At 33.1% G+C, this 18,742-nt stretch overlaps 1 protein-coding gene across 1 annotated transcript; it reads right to left on the bottom strand.

Moving 5' to 3' along the window:
- Positions 1–234: 234 nt before the first annotated feature.
- Positions 235–9,924, bottom strand: LOC130824639 (25.3 kDa vesicle transport protein SEC22-1). The gene is made up of 6 exons (XM_057689726.1): positions 9,783–9,924; positions 9,460–9,674; positions 6,306–6,466; positions 6,076–6,222; positions 1,251–1,327; positions 235–654 (listed from the first exon to the last, which is right to left on the bottom strand). The coding sequence occupies exons 2-6, from the start codon at positions 9,645–9,647 to the stop codon at positions 571–573; spliced, it is 657 nt and encodes a 218-aa protein (XP_057545709.1). The 5' UTR covers positions 9,648–9,674; positions 9,783–9,924; the 3' UTR covers positions 235–570.
- Positions 9,925–18,742: the final 8,818 nt, after the last annotated feature.

Here is an 18,742-nt window from a genome sequence, read left to right as displayed (position 1 = left end):
CTCAATTCTCATAGAATAGACGGTAGACCCTTTAAATTAGAGCCGGACAATAGCTATAGCTACAAGTCCAAAACTTACAAATCGACATTGTATTAAACATGATTCATAACTTCATCAAATCAAAATATGTCCCATATGGCCATATATAACTACTTGCATCATGCATGTTCACCCTAATTGCTACAAATGATAATATAACTCAATGCAAATGATAATAAAATAATTGCTACAAAATGATAAAAAAATAACTGTTACAAAAAAATAACTTTGCAAGGTTCTTTGACATCTGAAAGTGTTCAAGGGATACGAAAGAAAGCCTGAATAATAATGATTGAGGGCAATCAAGTTTCACTATCTCGAATTTTGACATCAAAATGGAGTTATATGTAATCTACAACATAGTCGAGCATATATATAGTTTTCTCTAAAAACATTTAACCATATACTACGTTCAAAACCACCGGACTGTCCCTTTGTAGCATGGTACCTATGGTCCAAGTGTAAGCAACGGAATCATCCGGTGATGTCTGCGAATACGTTTCCAGGAAGGAGCCGCAAGAGGCCAGTGCATCACCAAATCTTCTTCTTAACCCAGAAGAGAAGAACCACAACTCCAATTACAATTGCTACGGGAGCCCATTTCCTAATTAACGCCTAGAAATCCAAATTGTAATGAAAATTCAGCATAGAATTTGAACAAAGTTCCACTTTAGCGAAGGATATTAACAGCAAGTAATGTGGGCTCATATTAAAGTGTTAACAGTCCGTTTGGTAGGTAGTAATAAACGGTGGTAATGGGAATGAAAACTAGTGTAATTTTGGTTGGAAAATCTCTTGGCTGCCTCAATGGTCATGCTTGTCCAACTTCAATCATCTCATTTTCTTTATAAGATTCATTCTAATGCATTATCATTGAGAGAAGAGGTATCATATGGTAATAAAAATTTGTAAGCAAAAAAACTTTTTTGTGACTTCATCACGTGGGAATGACATGAAACTTTTGATGAAAATTTACACTATAAATCCTTCTCATTACCACTATTTAGTACCACTAACTAAACGAGCTGTAAGGGAGGAAACATAACAGTGAGGTTGCGATGGGGAGGATTGAGGAGCATCAATTTTTCAAATAGGCAATTAAGGTCCAAACTAGTCATTATAACTTTTAAATGGAAGTCTACAGCAGCCAGCTTCAGTGAATATTTCATAAAATTAAGACTTATAAAACCTTTGGTTTTTATAAAACTAACCTGTCGATTTAGATCTCTTGCCTTATCGGCATATATCCGTGATTCAGATGTTAAGCGGCTGGACATTTGGCTGACCTCTGCAAGATTGAAATAGCATTTAATTAAAAAATTCAATTTTAATTCAATCGTTTCATCAAACAATTCAAATAAAAAACACAAACAGATAAAAAGTAAAACATTAAAAAATCTTGAAAAATCAGGAATGAAACAGTATCGAATCAACGTTTCATATCCATAAATGGAGTTGTATGTAATCTACAACAAAGTCAAGCATATATATAGTTAACATATATTCAGGGCAGTCAAGTTTCACTATTTATGATCCATGACTGTAAAGCATCCCCATCATTGACAAAACTCTTATCTTTTTGGAATTACATTAGTTAAAAAATGACTTAAAATTTCCCATTCCACCTTCCCCTTGTTAAAAAAAAGGGTTGCAAAATTTACCAATTGTTTATAGATTGGCAATGATGACCAAGAAACTGACAGTAACATACAATCTAACACAAAACCAACCTTCAGAATTTGAAGAACAGGGGTAGTTGCATTCCAAAAAGGTAACACATATACCAACTCTCCTATTAAGCACAGTGTAACATACAATAAAAGGGAGCAGATAAATTAAATGGCATCTAAAACTTAAGTAAGATAGCTAGTCCTCACTCCTCAGAGATATCTACTGTTCAAAATAGAGTCTAGACAGAAAAATTCCAAATGAACAGACCTCCTAGAGAAAAAGGTAAGAAGAAACACCGATATTTTCAATCAATCATCATGAGGAGATCATCAAAGACAGTTAACATAGATAGAGAGGCCACTTACCATATGCAGAAAAAACATTGTTAATAAAAAATTAAAGTCCCCCCACCCCACCCATAACAAAACCCCCAAAAAAGGGACAAGAACAACTTGTAGAAAAAAAACATCTATTGTGTAATCATTACATGCATATTGCAACAATATAATGCAGTGCTACAATGACATCTTGAACCTCATTTAAAGGCAAACATCATTATTTCATTAAATCTGTTCAAAACAATAGTTACACGAAATGAATTTCGATTAATATGAGAGATATTGATTTAAAGGTTCATAAAGGTAAGAAAGAAAAACAGGAAAACGTTAATATTTTGTTCTCATTTTTCTCTTCTTCTAATCGTTTTCTTTTGTGTTTTTCTTAGGGTTTAGGTTCTCTAGTCCTCTTTTCTTTTCTTCTTAGTTTTAAAAAGCACGCCTTGCTTTGCACCAAATGCGCCTCAAGCTCAGGCTCGGCTGAAAATGCCTCGGCTAGGTGAGGCAAAGCCCACTACAAGAGGTATGCGCCTTGAGCACCTTGATGCGCTTCACGTCTTGTGCGCCTCTTGTTGGACTAGGTAATTAACTAATGCTTGTTTGTTAAGAGAAAAAAATAAAACTCGAAACCCAAATTTACTTTAATATGAAATTCGATAAACTATTGCTTCATTAAAAAAAAAAAAAAAGCATACGAAGAAGAAAATAATTGCGAGAATTCTTCATATACTCATTATAATAGTTTTATGCTCAAATGGTGTTTACCACAAGGATAATGAATGTTTTCAAACTTGTTGATACTAAAATATGAATGTCATTTTGTTTGAAGTATTATACATGTTTTAAAATTGATTTTTAAGCTTAGCAAAAAAGTGCACTCGCCTACAAAAAACTCATCCCTTCAACCCGCGCTTTGCACCTTGGCTCTTAGGACCTTTTGCGCCTCGATGTGCCTTGTGCTTTTTAAAACTAATCTTCTCTTCAATTGACATTAATTTTCGGCGGTTAGGACGACTCTGATGTTAGGAAAATAAAATGTTACTGCTAATGGTCTAGGTCGCAAGTTCGTGGCGTTTCAGTCTTAGTTATAAAAAGCACGCCTTACTTAGCGTCTTGCCTAGCGCCTTGTGCGCCTTGACTAGGTCAGGAAAAACCCACTACAAGAGGCGTGCACCTTGGTGCATCTCAATGCGCTTCACAACTTGTGTGCCTCCTCGTTGGGCTAGTAATTAACTTAAGCTTATTGTTTTGATAAAGAAATGAAACTTGAAAACAAAGTTTACTTAAATATGAAGTTCGAGAAACCATTGCTTCCATAAAACAAACCAAAAAATTAGTTGAAGAGAAAAATTACTTTATAGTATCGTTATACTAGTAATGTACTAAATTCGTTTTTACCGTAGTGATAATGAATGTGTTCAAGTTTACTGCTATTATATTATAAATGACATGTTCTTCTAAGGAATATATGTTTTAAAATTCATTTAAAAGCTTTTTAACAAAAATGCATGCTTCACGCCTTTGCCTACAAAAAGCTCGCACCTTCGCCATGCGCTTTGCACCTAGGCTCTAAGGACTTTTTTCGCCTTGCACTTTTCAAAACTACAATTTCGCATTTCGTGTAACAACATTCTGAAGATTTTGTATGCAAACTTTACCCTTGCTTTAATTCACGTGCAAAGAACAATGAATTTCCAGCATGCCTTCTCTTTACTTCTAAATTGTTAAGCAAAGAGCCTTAGTGTGACTAATAGAAGCGCAAAATGCAAAACTAGTGTTTTAAACTGTTCGTACCAAAACTATGCGGAAACGCAATTTGAAAATCTAGATTAGCGTTTCTCATTTCTCGGTTGCATCAAGATATAAAAACATGTGCTTTTTTATTTTTCTTCATAAACTATTACTGTTAAATTATATTTAGCTTTTGAGATACAAGAATTTTGCTATTTGATTAGTATTATGGTAGTATTTCCTACTTATGATCAATGTACTTCTAATGGATTAAATTTTGTTTACTAAGTTAACAAATATTAAATTAACATTTCTCATTTCTCATTTGGTTTCTCGGATCAAATGGAATTTTGTTTTGTGTAATTATTACTCGGTTGCATCAGAAGTAAAAACATGTATTTTCTTATTTTTCTTCATAAACTAATATTATTATATTATATTCTACGTTTGTGATACAAATTGAAATGGTAGAAAATCAGATCGAACGGAGAAGAAAAATCCATGTAAACAACTATTGGAACTAATATATTAGTTTATGTAGCTGACCCCAATCGTTTGAGATTAAGATGTTGATTATTATTGTTTTGTTTTGTTTTGTGATACAAGAATTTTGCTTCATGATTTTATTATGTTACATTTCCTACTTTTGATCGATGTTAGTTTCTAATGGTTTAAATTTCTTTTCCTAAGTTTATTTTCTCATTAATCATTTTGTTTTCTGAATCAAATTGAATTTCATTTTTATGTAACATTGGTGTGACTTCTACACTGTGTTTGGATATGAATTTACGAGTGAACAGAAAGGAAGGAAGGGACAGTAAAGAGAGGGAAAGGAATGAAAAGAAAGAAATAGTAAAGAAAACTTTTCTAGTTTACTTAAGAGGAAAGGAAAGGGAAAGGAGAGGAAGGGAAAAAATATATTCCTTAAAAATCTCTCTAGTTTTGGAGCCCTTAGAGCCTAGATGCAAAGCGCAGGGTGAAAGCGCGAGCTTTTTGAATGCGAGGCGCACTTTTTCGCTAAAGCTTAAAAATCAATTTTAAAACATATATAATACTTCAAAGAGCATGATATTCATATATTAGTATCAACAAGCTTGAAAACATTTATTATTCTTGCGGTAAACACCACTTTAACACAAAAATATTATAATGAGAAAACGACGAATTCCAAAAGTTATTTACTTCTTCGAATGCTTTTGTTTTTCTTAAAGCAATGGTTTTTCGAATTTCATATTCAAGTAAATTTGAGTTTCGAATTTTACTTCTTTTCGAACAAACAAACATAAGTTAATTACCAAACCCAACAAGGAGGGCACCGGGCACACTAGGCGGAAGCGCATCAAGGCGCCTAAGGCGCACGCCTCTTGTAGTGGGCTTTGCCTCACCTAGCCGAGGCATTTTCAGCCGAGCCTGAGCTCGAGGCGCACAAGGCGCAAAGCGAGGCGCACTTTTTCAAACTAAGATTAGAATCCAAACAAAAGAAAATACATCATTTCAAATCCTTCCCCTTAGTTTCCCTCCAATTCCCTTGATCCAAACACAATCTTAGCCAAGCTACATGAAATATTATTAACTGGAAATATGAATTTGAATGAAAACTTCAGCATTGTGTTGCAGAGCATTAAGTCCCCTAGCACATGATCTAGACAAAATAGTTCAAAGTGTCACTCATAAACCCAATCCAGCTAAGACAATCTACCATCCATATTACTTAAACTTGGATACTTGTCCAATAAAGCTTTTTAATGTAAAAAAATTCTGAATTTGGTCGATAACAGTATCAAAGCGTATAGCCCATATATCCCAAAATATTAAAGTCGACTACATGAACTAATATTCAAAGGTCGTCCACATATATTCTTCTTCTACATTCATTTTGATTTTAATCATCTCAATTTGTAAGCCTATGTAACTTATAATCTTTTCCACTTCTCTCCTTCATGTAATCTTCGGTCTTCCTTACCCTCTTTTTAAGTCTTCTAAGCTCCAGCTTTTATAAAACTTCTAATAATCTAAATACCTTTTTACACAATTAGGCTTTGTTACCTAGACTCTTCATTTTACTTCAAGTACATGTATCAGATTTTTGACACTCGAACATGGATGTGACACTTGGACACTATTTTAAACCAAAATATGCACTTTTCCTTAAGTTAGCCAAGTTGGACACTCAAACACATACCATGTAGGATGAGTTTTTAGTCCGAATAACAAAGCAAATACTGACCCAAAGTAAACAAAGTCTTTGTCTGTTATAGATAATTACACAAAAATAGGAGTTAAGTATTGAACGACTTACGATCCAATTTTTCACCAACACCAAGCACTTCTTGCACATTCCTTGTCATTATTTGGTGCACTTCATAGAGCTCATCATTTAGTTTAGCAATGTTCCTTTGGGTACGCGTATCTTGGTACAATTTCTTTGTTCTCTGAATAAATGTATCTTTATCAAAGAAAGGGAAAATAATAGTTTAGTAAAACAACCTTTCAAATATTGAAGCAAATGCAAATAGAGCATAAGCATACCAAACTTGATGAAAGCATAAGGTCTAGCTGCAGTTTCAATTTGATTCCCATTTACACGCTCAAATTCATTCTTGAGATCTTCCAGATATTGAAATGCAAGCTTCTTTGGATAAGACCGATCACACATTGTCAGGTAACAAACACTTCCCTCAATGATATAGCTTTAAACTTATCAAGGTCAAAATTTAATACCAAGATATCATAATGCTTATCTCATACGGAAATATGAAAATGAATGAGAGCAAGTGCGCGAAATATGTTTAAAATATTGCATAGAGATAATATTTGCATTAGAGCACTTTAAAAAAGCAAAAAGCACATGTACAACTAATTATTAGGACATTATCCCTATAATCATATGTGAACAAGTAGACAAGATGTTAAAATGCAAGTAGAATGACTTGAATAGGGAGTTTCAAGTATATGAAATAAGTAAAGAAATTAAAATGCAAGTAGAAGGACAGGCAAAAAGCTATGCAGCTAACATCAATGCAAACAATGTAAAAATAGCCTTTTCTCCCAAAATAACAAGCACAAATATTAAAGCATAACTTACTCATGTAAGGGAAAATTGTTTCATATACATCAAGTGACTATAAACATTATGGACCGAGACACCAACAAACTTAGAAACGAACACTAAGCCACAATCAATAGTGAAAAGACACGACAACCAACATTCTCTCCCTTCAAAGTAATTTATAAATTGAAGATGGAAATTCCAATCTTCGCATCAAAATACTAATCCAATATATTTTTGCCAATATGATAATGAATGCAATGATAACCTGACAAATAACACACAAAAACGAATTTTAAACAAAAAAAAAAAAACTCCAAGCAACTTATTGCTATTTATCAATTCAAAGCGTGCTTTTGCATTTAAGTTAAATGATAAACCAATCTACATACAATAACATACACAACCTCAACTCAGGGCATAACTTAACTTACAGGATTCTGAGAGGCGTGTAGAGTCTGGTTATTAGGAAGTAGGCGTTCTCGGTTACAAAGCACGTCTCAACATGTGTCACCTATTAGGCTAGCTAACTAGACATACTAGTAAGGCATTTTATGTTACAAGATCCAAATAACGTCTTAGTAATCAAATTCTTTCTTAGCCTTAGAGTAAAAACAGCATGAACCGATAAGACTAGTACTAAAATGAGATTTTCTTGTTCCAAGCATTAAATTGTATGGACCTCAACAAAATCATGATTCACAAATTAAGCCTTTATTCTTTAAGACTTCATCAAGGATTCGAAGAAGAGAGAAAAGGGTCACATAGAAGACATCATCAATTCTTTTTGCTTGGGGTTTGTAGTTTGATATGAATCTTAGAAATGAAGTAATAAAAATGGAATATGAAGAAGCTAAGTGGAGACATACCATTGAAAAACTAAGTCATAAGCCCTAGGGAGAAAATCCTAAACCACTTCTAGGACGACTTAGAAACCTTAGTATATTTATCTCTACACTCAAGTCAAGGAAGTATGATGCATTAGTAAGGAAGAACTCCTTAAGTTAATTTAAATTTTATTCATGATCATGTAGGTGATTAAATTTTATATCAGTGGTCAACTACCTACCACAACCTTCTTACTTTATGTGGGTTAAGTGAGTGCTAATCATATTGTCCTACTTCAAATCTTTTGTGATAGAATTTGGAGGCTTGTTAGTTCAATTTAAGGGCGGGGGATGCACAAGTTAAGATATATAGTAGAAAACAAAATTAATACATCATCTTCAAATTAATATGCCACACCACAAGTATATCAACTATAGTGCAAAACAAGGCCGCATCCCCGTATCGCAACCATAATGACCGCGATATCCGTTTTTACATTTGTTACCGCGACCATGACCGAAATTGTAATTTTGCACAATGATAGCAAGTATTAAATTAATCAAAAGAATCGAGAGGCCCGTGACATAGGTAATAAGTAATGACCATTTACCATATTTAAAAAGCCCCATCTTATTAGGGGCATCGAATGTTTATGCAAATATAACCCGCGAACTTCTAGGATTACAAGAAACAACAAATGCATTAAAGAACCTAAATAAAATACGCTCTTGCTTGTCACTCAAAATAGGCTACATGAGCATGCTTGTATATCATGTGGCTTAGCCTTTGTTACATAGACTCTTCATTTAACCTTACACCATTTTCGATCATGATACTTGGAATGGGTGCAGCACTCCAACACTTCATTTTGGAATAAAATTCATGTATTTATTCATAAAAGTACCAAAAGGGATACTTGGATCCATGTTCTTATTCAACAATCGTAACCATTTCCATGTCACATAGGTCTAGCCTCAATAAACTCATAGCACTATAAGAGACCATTAATGTCACAAGCTCATCCAACTATAATGACTACAATTTTAAACTCTATTCTCTAATCATTCTTCATAGCTCTAACACTTGAACAGACTCATAGATACAACAATGAAGCAATGATTGTCTCCATCTCCCCACCACTTTCCTAACTCTAGTATTTACATATTTATATGTATATCTATCTCAAACTTACTGCTCAAACTTCAACGATACACCCAAGAATTATTCTACAAGCTCAATTATGTGCTAGGCATTCTCAATTCCACCAAAAAAATCAGAATTCCTTTGTATATAAGCAGCTGCTTTCCAAAAACACTTTAAAAATAAAATTTACTCTGCTTGCTACCACATACAGCACATAAAGATAACCCAAAACATGTTCTATATGTATCAGCTTTGCAAATTTATCAACAATCATAAATCTCCCACAAATTCTTTACTCAAGCTCTCTTCTTCCTGTAATTGAAAATCCCAAATTAACCCTAAAAAAGGATTAAGACTAATAAAGCATCGAAGTAAAATTCTACTACTGGTGATACAACCAGCACCATGCTACCAAGTACCAAGTGCAAAAACCACATTACTAAGCACATACAATAAAATCACATTGCACGAATGCCACTAAAGCGTCTCCCAACTAAGTGGGTCAAACAAGCACAATCATACCCTTATACTAGATCGAAACAAATAAAATTGAGAAACCATGTTGATACCAAAACTTCGCAACAATTAAGATATACTAGCACATTACAATTTACAAAACAAATGCATACTAAACTACTCAAACATGCAATTAAAAAAGGATACTGAAAAATATAAGGTCCACTTTCAACAGACATTCTCGAAGGATCATTTTGACCTTTAGAGAGATTCTTAAACAAAGCTTTAATTTGCTGTTTGTAATATTCAACATCCTGTACATCACGTCCATCATCTAATCCTTCTGCTAATGGTAGTCCATCCATAACACGTGCAAGCATTGTTACCTTCACCATTTTCTGCTTGATTCTACGTTTTTTCAGCTGTATTGCGGGAAAATCGAAGAACAATTAAGAGAATTATTAGGGTTTCAAATTGGGGTATTTTAAATAGATTACAACAACATTGAATTAAAGATTGACAAAAATTACCTGAAATGAAATTGTGTTCGATTAATTCCAGATCGCTGAGCTCTGGAATTTGAGAAGATCTTGAAGAAGTGTAAAAAAAACGTGATCTATTATTCGGAGCAAATAAAGGTAAAAATAAATTCAACGTTTAAAAAACGATAATATTTTATTGGGTAATTTCACATGCATCCAATTTGAGTGTAATGTGGTAACACTTTTTTAAGAAAATTCTACATGCTAGCATCCAATAATTGCATTTAAATTTTAAGTAGCTTAAAATTTAAATGCAATTGTTGGATGTTATCATGTGGAATTTTCTTTAAAAAGTGCTATTATTGGCATTTCATTAAAACTGGATTCTACCATGTGTAATTTTCCTATTTTATTTTAAAGAACTTTAAGGGCAGATGAAAGAGTAAAAATTTGTCAATTAATTAATTAATCAGCTTATTGTGTGAGACTGTTTCACCATAAGATGAGTTCATATAATTAATCATTTTTTTAATTGATCATCTTAAAATCATAAATGATCACATTAGTAAACTATATGTACATAGATCAGTTTAATAGAAGCACAAATTGTTGTGAGAGACGGTCTCTTCGAGAAACGCATTAGATGTATGGGCTAAATAGCGCAAGTAATACAAATTAAAGCGAAAATAAGAATGTGGAACTCTTATTTTGGGGTCGTTCCTTTAAAAGACGCTCTCTCACAAAAGCAATTGTACTATAAATAATCTCACTTTATGTCCATCTCATTTATGAATTTATGTTAATTATGAAGGTTATGGAATATGAACAATGGAGTTTCGTGCTCTTTGGGCCTCTTACTATGAATATTGGCCCATAGAAGAGATCTAACTTAAGAACACAAATACTCGATTGAGACGATTCTATGGCGAGACAATCTCTATTGAATAAGCCTAATGTAAACTTACCACATTAAGTGATCACATATAACCTTATTGCTATGTGGACAACGAAAGCATTAACCTAAAATACAAACAAGAAACAATAAAACAAATAACAATAAGAAAACGCACTAAGAATTTTCGTGGTTCACTATCAATGTGATAGCTACGTCCACTAGAAACCGAGAACAAACTTTCATGATGTAAAGGAGATCAAAAAACAAAGATGACAAATAAGTTTTACCATGCTGACCTAAAATCTTAATTTTGTGGCTCTCGAGATTAATACCTCTCCTCCTAACCCTAAATCTAATTATTGGAGGTGTTTATAAGTAAACAACTAGTCTCGACTAAGACCTAAATATATAGATTGAGATTGAGCACAAGTGTCAGCTCGAGACTAAACTCCACAAACCACTTCCTTTCACATACTTAAGCTTAGACCAAACCTTGGCACAGTCTCGTCCGAAACTTCATAATCGACAAAGAATTGAAGAGTCTCACTTAAGACTTTGAAACACGAGACACCATGATCTTCTCACTGCAGAGCTCTAAGCGTCGACCAAGATTAAGGACAGTCTCGGTCGAGACTCTTAGCAAAACCAAGATTCTTATTCTCAAACCACTCAACTTATTTCAACCCATGTTACAGATACAGGCTTAAACACGACAACATTCAAGGCACCGAACATCACCACTTACAGTAAACACTTACAATCTTAAAGTGATCAATTACAACTTTAAAATGATCACTTACAGTTTTTAAGTGATCACTTTATAATTTTAGAGTGATCACTAATAACCTTAGTGATCACTTAAAACTTAAAGTAACAAATGATAATCTTAAACTAACCACTTATAATCTTAAAGTGACCAATTATAACCTGAAAGTAATCACTTATAGTTTTAAAGTTAATATTTATAACATTAGTGATCACTTACAATCTTAAAGTAATCATATATAACTATAAAGTGATCAAATTTGATAAATTATAACCTTAAACTGATCAGTTATTTTTAAATGATTAATCATAACCCGAGTGATCGCTATTTAGAAAATAGGCTGATTGTATAAGTTGAACGGTATCATACGTGACTTGCTGAACTTGAGATGCCATCCTATATAAAATACTCCCATTTAGTTATTAGTATCAAATGATGTTAAAGGAAAGTGGGTTTTGATGTCGATTTTGATAAAATATGTTGAATTAATTTATGTACTTTATAACATTATTTATTTATTTTTTTTTAATGCTCCATTTGATACGGTCATGATTGATGATAATTAAACCTATTTACATTTTTTTACCTAATCAAAATTGGTCTAAAAGCCAACCAAAAATCATTTAAACATAAATTAGAATTTTTGATCCGTAACCTGAAAATATCTAAACCCGATGATAGTCAACTCTTAGGTCGTTATTTAGGTCTCTAAGTCTCTTCTATGAAAACAAATTTATAACACGTAAATTATTTTCTTAAAGCTATTACTTCTTATATTTCTTAAAGCTATTACTTCTTATATTTCGTACAAGTCGTTTAACTTACTTAGAGTACGTGAGTTTGTGGGATCATGTGCGTGGGATCATATGTGCACATGCACATGGGCGTATGTGTGCATATGTGCGTTTCATGTTTTTCATGTCTATGTATATCACCTAACATATTGTTATGATTGTAATCATAATCATCAACTCAATATGTCATTCGTAAATAGAGATTAGGCGAGAAAAGGTAACAGACAATCCATATCCGTACCCCTTAAAATTGAGAGGGCCAGAGGAATGTGGTCAAATTACACTACAAAAAACTATTGAATTGGCGACACCCCTTTTCGTCGTCATTTGATAGCTAAATGGTCAAAAAGTGGGCTTGGCGACGGGCTTCGAGGTGGTCACCTTTTCGTTCGTCGCTAACACCAAAATGGATGCCATTTCCTCGCCATTTTTCAGGGAAAAGTTGGCGACTAGCGGGCGACGAGGAGCCCGTCGCAAAAGGACCTGTCAGACTTGGCGACCAAGTTTTCCTCGCCAGCACCAGCGACCAACTGGCGACCCACACCCCGTCGCCAAGTTGGCGACCAGTATTTCATAGCTCCTTCGTCGCCCGCTGAGGGCGTCCACATTTTCTCGCTTTTTTGTCGTCGTGTGTGTGTGTGTGTGTGTATATATATATATATATATATATATTGTATTAGTTATAATATTAAGATAAAAATATATACACATAAAACAAATAAATAAAAATAAAAGAGCTGAAAATATTATATATAAAACTAAAGTTTATTTACAAAGTCACAAAAATTACATATATTTAATCATTCATTTGGAGGAGGGGGAGGAGGGGGTTGATACAAATTGAAATGCGATTCAATGAATTTCAAAAAGAGTTCCCGTTCTCTTGTTATTTTTTCAGTCAGCCTTTGATGAGTCTCATAGGCAGTCTGAGCATTTCCTTTTCGTATCGCTTCCCATAATTGATTAATGAACTCCATTTGGCGGGCTTCTAAATCCGCAAACCTTTGTTGTATAATGGCATCATAATCAGGTTGTGCAGGCTGAGAAGACGTAATATCCGTTGGCTCAGGAGGATAAATAATTTGAGAGGCGGACCCAACCCTAAATACGTATTTGCTTTTTTTGTTTTTTTGTTTGAACCGCTTTCTACAATTTTTATAGCATCCAACCAAATTTGACTTGGGTCGCGAGTTGGATGCTCCTCCATCAAAAAACGATATTCATCCTTCAATAAAACAAAGAAATCAATTACCTATAAACAAATTATTAATTGATACTTAAAAAAAATAAATAAACAAGTTTAATAGATTATTACGTTAACTTTTTGTGACTTGCTATTCGTCCATTGGGAACAATCCCCAGTTTCATTGTCAAAGACCCCATGTGTTCGTGTAAATATTTCGTAGGCTGTGGGTCTTTGACCTTTTAATTGTTTCTAAAATATTAAATAAAATACCACTTAAAATTAAACAAAAGATAATAAAAAAATTCAATATAATACTACTTAATTAACTAAATACTCACCAAATCCCTCATTGTTCTGGCATGCGGGATTGAGCCACCTATATGGGTGGCTTCAGCTTTGTCTTTTCCTCCACGTCTATTGGAGGAATTCCTAGCCGAAACGGCTTTATTATCTGGGCGTTCCCAATCAGCCTTCCATCGCGCCCAGGTCTCATTATCGATGGGAGGAGGTTTAAATTCAGGCTTGCTTTTCAACGTCCTGCGCCATTTGAAAAGCATATCCACATAGTGCTTTGCGGCTTTTTCCTCCCATGACCTTCGAACGAAAGGTTCGAGGCGAGTCTCTCATTTGTACTGTTTCTAAATACATAAATGTTCCATCAAATAAAATACTTAAAATAATTTATATATAAAAAGTCAAAAAATAAACAACTAAATAATAATTGTACCTTACATTCATTAAAATAAAAATCTTTGGTGGGTTTGGTCACACCCTTCCAACTACTACCTTCGACATCTTGCCTATAATTAAAGGTAGCCCTTATTTTGGATACAATGGTGTTCCCGGATATCGGATTAAATCTTACAATAATTAACAAAATTAGTTTACAATGAAATTTAATATTGAAAAAATATTAATGATAATAAGATGATAAAAATATTTACATGTTTATGATTGGTAGCCATGGAAGATTCGGACGAGGATCGTCTCCATCGTCCTCTTCCATATTATGTATGGAATCACTTGGAGTATTTTCACTACTCCCATGAACTCGGTTACTGTTGTCTTCGTCGTTATTGTCTTCGTTGCTAGTCGACAAATTATTCAAGAAATAGTTGCTAGCCCAATCACTAGGGTCGCTGCTCATTTTGCCTATAAAATTTATTTCAAACCCTAAAATTATTTTCAACTAAAATCAATCTTATCTATACCATAAAATGTCCCAATTTTATCTACGTAATGAATTTTATCATCCCAAACTAAACATTACTACGTATACTATTAAAGTAATTCGAATATATTAAAAAAAATAAAAAAAATTTCGAAACTAGATAATAACATCATATTAAGAATAAATTACTTTATAATTCCAAAGTTACATTTTAAATAAAAGAAAGCTAGAAAAATATAACATAAAACATGCTCAAAGTATACCATAATTCATAATTCGAAAATATAAATTACTCCGAAATTCGAAAAATGCATAAAAATAACACTAAACATGCTCAAGTTATACCATAATTCGAAAATGTTAAAAACATACAAAAAATGACGAAACAAAATAATAACATTAGACATGCTCAAAATATACCATAATTCAAAATTTTAAAAAAAACATACCTAATTCAACATAAATATCATGAAATAACAAGAAAAAACATGTTGAAGATGACAATGTACTCCATAGCTCGAAATCAAACATAAAAGAAAAAAAAACATTCAAACATAATTTATCATCATAATCATCAAGAACATTGAAAAAATTCAAAAAAATAAACAATAAACACTAACCTTTTAATAAGAAGATGAGATTTTTAAAGTTGAAGATGAGTAGTAACCACTAAATGATGAGGATGAGATTAAGAGAGAAAAGAAAATTAATAGAAAATGAGATTAATGGAGGAAAAGAAAATTCAGAGGTGAGAGGTGAAGTATAAGGAAAATGAAGAAGTATGTAAAATGAGGATAGAGTCGTAGCAAATGAGGAATTAGGGCATCATATTACGGATTTTTCATCTGGTTCGTCGCCAACTGCAATGACAAGACTAAACAGTTTCACTTTTCAGTAAGGCGACGAGAAGGTTGGTCGCTGGTTCGTCGCTGCCTGCAAATACAAGACCAGTCAGTTTGACTTTTCAAGCGAGTGACCAGCTTGTCGGTCGCTGGTTCGTCCCCAACGCCTCGGTAATGAAAACCTTTGCGTGCTGCAGTGGGGAAAAAATCGGCGGCAGTAGTATTATTATTATTATTATTATTATTATTATTATTATTATTATTATTATTATTATTATTATTATTATTATTATTATTATTATTATTATTATTATTATTATTACTGTTATTGTTATTATTATTATTGATAAAATCATTATTATTATTATTATTATTATTAACACTGTTTTTATTTATTATTAGTATTGTTATTATAATTATTGTTGATATATATTTATTATTTTGTTGTTGTTGTTATTATTATTATTACTACAAAATATTAATAATTCGGAGGATTATAATAAAATTGTATTAAATATTACAAAATATTAAATAATTACATATAAATAATTAAATTAATCTTCATCACTAAAATAGTCGTCGTTCTCAAAATCTTCATCTTCGGATTGTTCGTTTTATGACAGTAAAAGATCCACATCTTCTTCAGTATCTTCATCATTATCATGCACCTGTTGAACAATTTCGCCAGATAGATCAAGAAGCGGTGTTTGGGAAAAATCTTCTTCAATTTCAATACGGTCCCTATTTTCTTCTTGGAAAGCAGCATCTTTGGATTCCTGTTCTACTTCTTTGTCAAATTTATTTTGTTTGACTTTGCAAACCGCTCTCCGGTCTTTTAAATTTTTTCTTGTACTCGGATATGGAAGATAATATACTTGACATGCTTGACTTGCCAACACAAATGGATCATATAAACGATACGAGCGACCTTGATGTATGTCAACTAACTTATATCGTTTATGAATATTTGTTCCGCGGCTATTTCCAGTAGTAGTTGGGTCATACCAATGACATTTGAACAACGTTACTCTTTTGATAGGTATCCCCGGGTATTCAACCTCTACAATTTCAAGCAATTGCCTGTAAAAATCTTCTTCGTCACGACTGTTGTCAGCAACTTTGACGCACACTCCACTATTGTCTGCTAATTTATTTGATGCATGAAGTACTGTATGGAATCTATATCCGTTTTTGTAACAGACATTGTAACTCCGAGCATGTGTAAGTGGTCCTTCAGCGATCTGCTTCAAAATGTCACTGTTCACTCGGTTATCGAATGATCCTTGTCTTGCCTGTCAGATAAATGGAAATAACTTTATGAATTTAATTAACGTAATAATGAAATACATACATAATAATTAACGTAATAGATGAACAACATACTGCAGTTCTGAACGCATTTGTAAAATTCTCTTGCACAAACGCTTCAATCCTCTGACTTGACCAATTCGGTTGATGTCTTTGAATTGAACTTTTAAACTCAGATATAATACATCCACCTCTGGACAATTCATTAGCATGTATCTATGTGCAATCTCGTAATCTCTTTCATCCAAAATATATGCTTTTCCTTTTCCATGAAATCTTATTGGATAACTGAAGATTGTGAATACACTAGTTACAATATTATTGTGCTTTGGATCGGCCCAGGGACAATCACGGTCAAGAACATATACGGCTTCTTCATGAACATCCATGGCGGAAGATTGTATGGTGTTAAAATGACAGGCCACGATGAATACTGTTGACCGGAACTTCCAAAGGGGTTAAAACCATCTGTACACAAACCAAGCCGCACATTTCGAGTCTCCATTGCAAAGTCTGGATGCATGTCATTAAATGTCAACCACGCTTCAGCATCGGACGGATGTATCATCTCTCCATCTTTAGTGCGGTGCTCTGCATGCCACCTCATATGCCTAGCTGTTGCCTCTGAAGCATACAATCTTTGTAATCTGGGGCCAAGGGGGAAATAATGAAATTGCTTCCGCGAAATCTTATCGCCTTTACTGTTTCTTCTCCATCTAGAAGTTTCACAAATATAACAGCAAGTTGCATTCGCATTATTCCCCCAATATATCATACATCCGTTAGGACAACAATCTATCTTCTCAACGGGTAATCCAAGGGCAGCTATTTGTTTTTTCGTTTCATAGAAGTTGTTTACCATCGTATTCTGTTCTGGTAACACTTCGTTCACAATAGCACAAATATCATCGTAACACCTCTCAGTGAGACGATGGTCTGTCTTCAGGTTTGTAAGTCGACCAATAATATACATCTTGGTGTGATTTTTACAACCTTCAAATAAAGGACTATTTACAGAATTTAACATTTCAAAGAACTGTCGACACTGAGGGTTTGGATATTCGTCAACGTGTACCGGTGGTTCATTATCTACTGACACTACATCATACTGGGAGGGAAGAAACTGATGGTAAGTGTCTGGAAATACACTAGCTACTGCATCATGCACCATCTGTGAGTATGGATTTGGATTGTTTGACGATTGCTCTCCCACTACCGCTACAACATCAGATGTTGTTCCTATCTCTGTATTTTGATGATATTCCCACTCATAGTAATTTTCAACAAACCCCCTTCTCATTAGATGTTCTCTTAATTCATCTGCTTCCTTATAACAACAATTTTTCCAAGGACATCTAATCTCAGAACTCATGCTTTTTGTACAAGCAAAATCTAAAAACTCTTCCAACCCTCTCATAAATCTTAAACTAAACTTTCCATTTTTTCGTCGGTTGTACATCCAACTTCTTTCTTGCCTAAAATTCATTTTTAACACCTATATATAATATAATAACATAATTATTCAACTGATTAGTAAAGTAAGTTAATGAAAATAACAACATATGATAATGATATAATTATTCTAATAAAAATTATTAAAACAAACTAATGTCAATAAAAATAAAATATAAAATAATAAAAAATATAAAAAAACTCAAGTAAATAACAAAGGAAATAAAATATGTACTAATAAAATAATAAAATTAAATCAAATTAATGACAATACAAATTAAATATAAATAATAAAAATAAATAAAAACAACTCATATAAAGATAAAAAAACAAGCTACATAATAAAATAAGAAAATCACTAACCTCTTCTAATTCTTTAGTTTCCGAAATATACGATGCACAACAATTCTGCAGCCTATTTAAAGAAAACATGGCGACAACACGGCGATTACAAACTCATCGCCACTTTTAAATTCAAATTCAAAAACATGGCAACCAAAGGGCTACCAACAGAACTGTCGCCTTCATTTAAAAAAAAATAAAAACCAAATTCACGGTTTTTCTGGTGACCAAGGGGCGACAAACAACACCCGT

Source organism: Amaranthus tricolor, chromosome 9 (genome assembly GCF_026212465.1).
Source record: "Amaranthus tricolor cultivar Red isolate AtriRed21 chromosome 9, ASM2621246v1, whole genome shotgun sequence".
In the NCBI taxonomy this organism is placed as follows: domain Eukaryota; kingdom Viridiplantae; phylum Streptophyta; class Magnoliopsida; order Caryophyllales; family Amaranthaceae; genus Amaranthus; species Amaranthus tricolor.
This window is presented reverse-complemented; position numbering and strand designations above follow the sequence as displayed.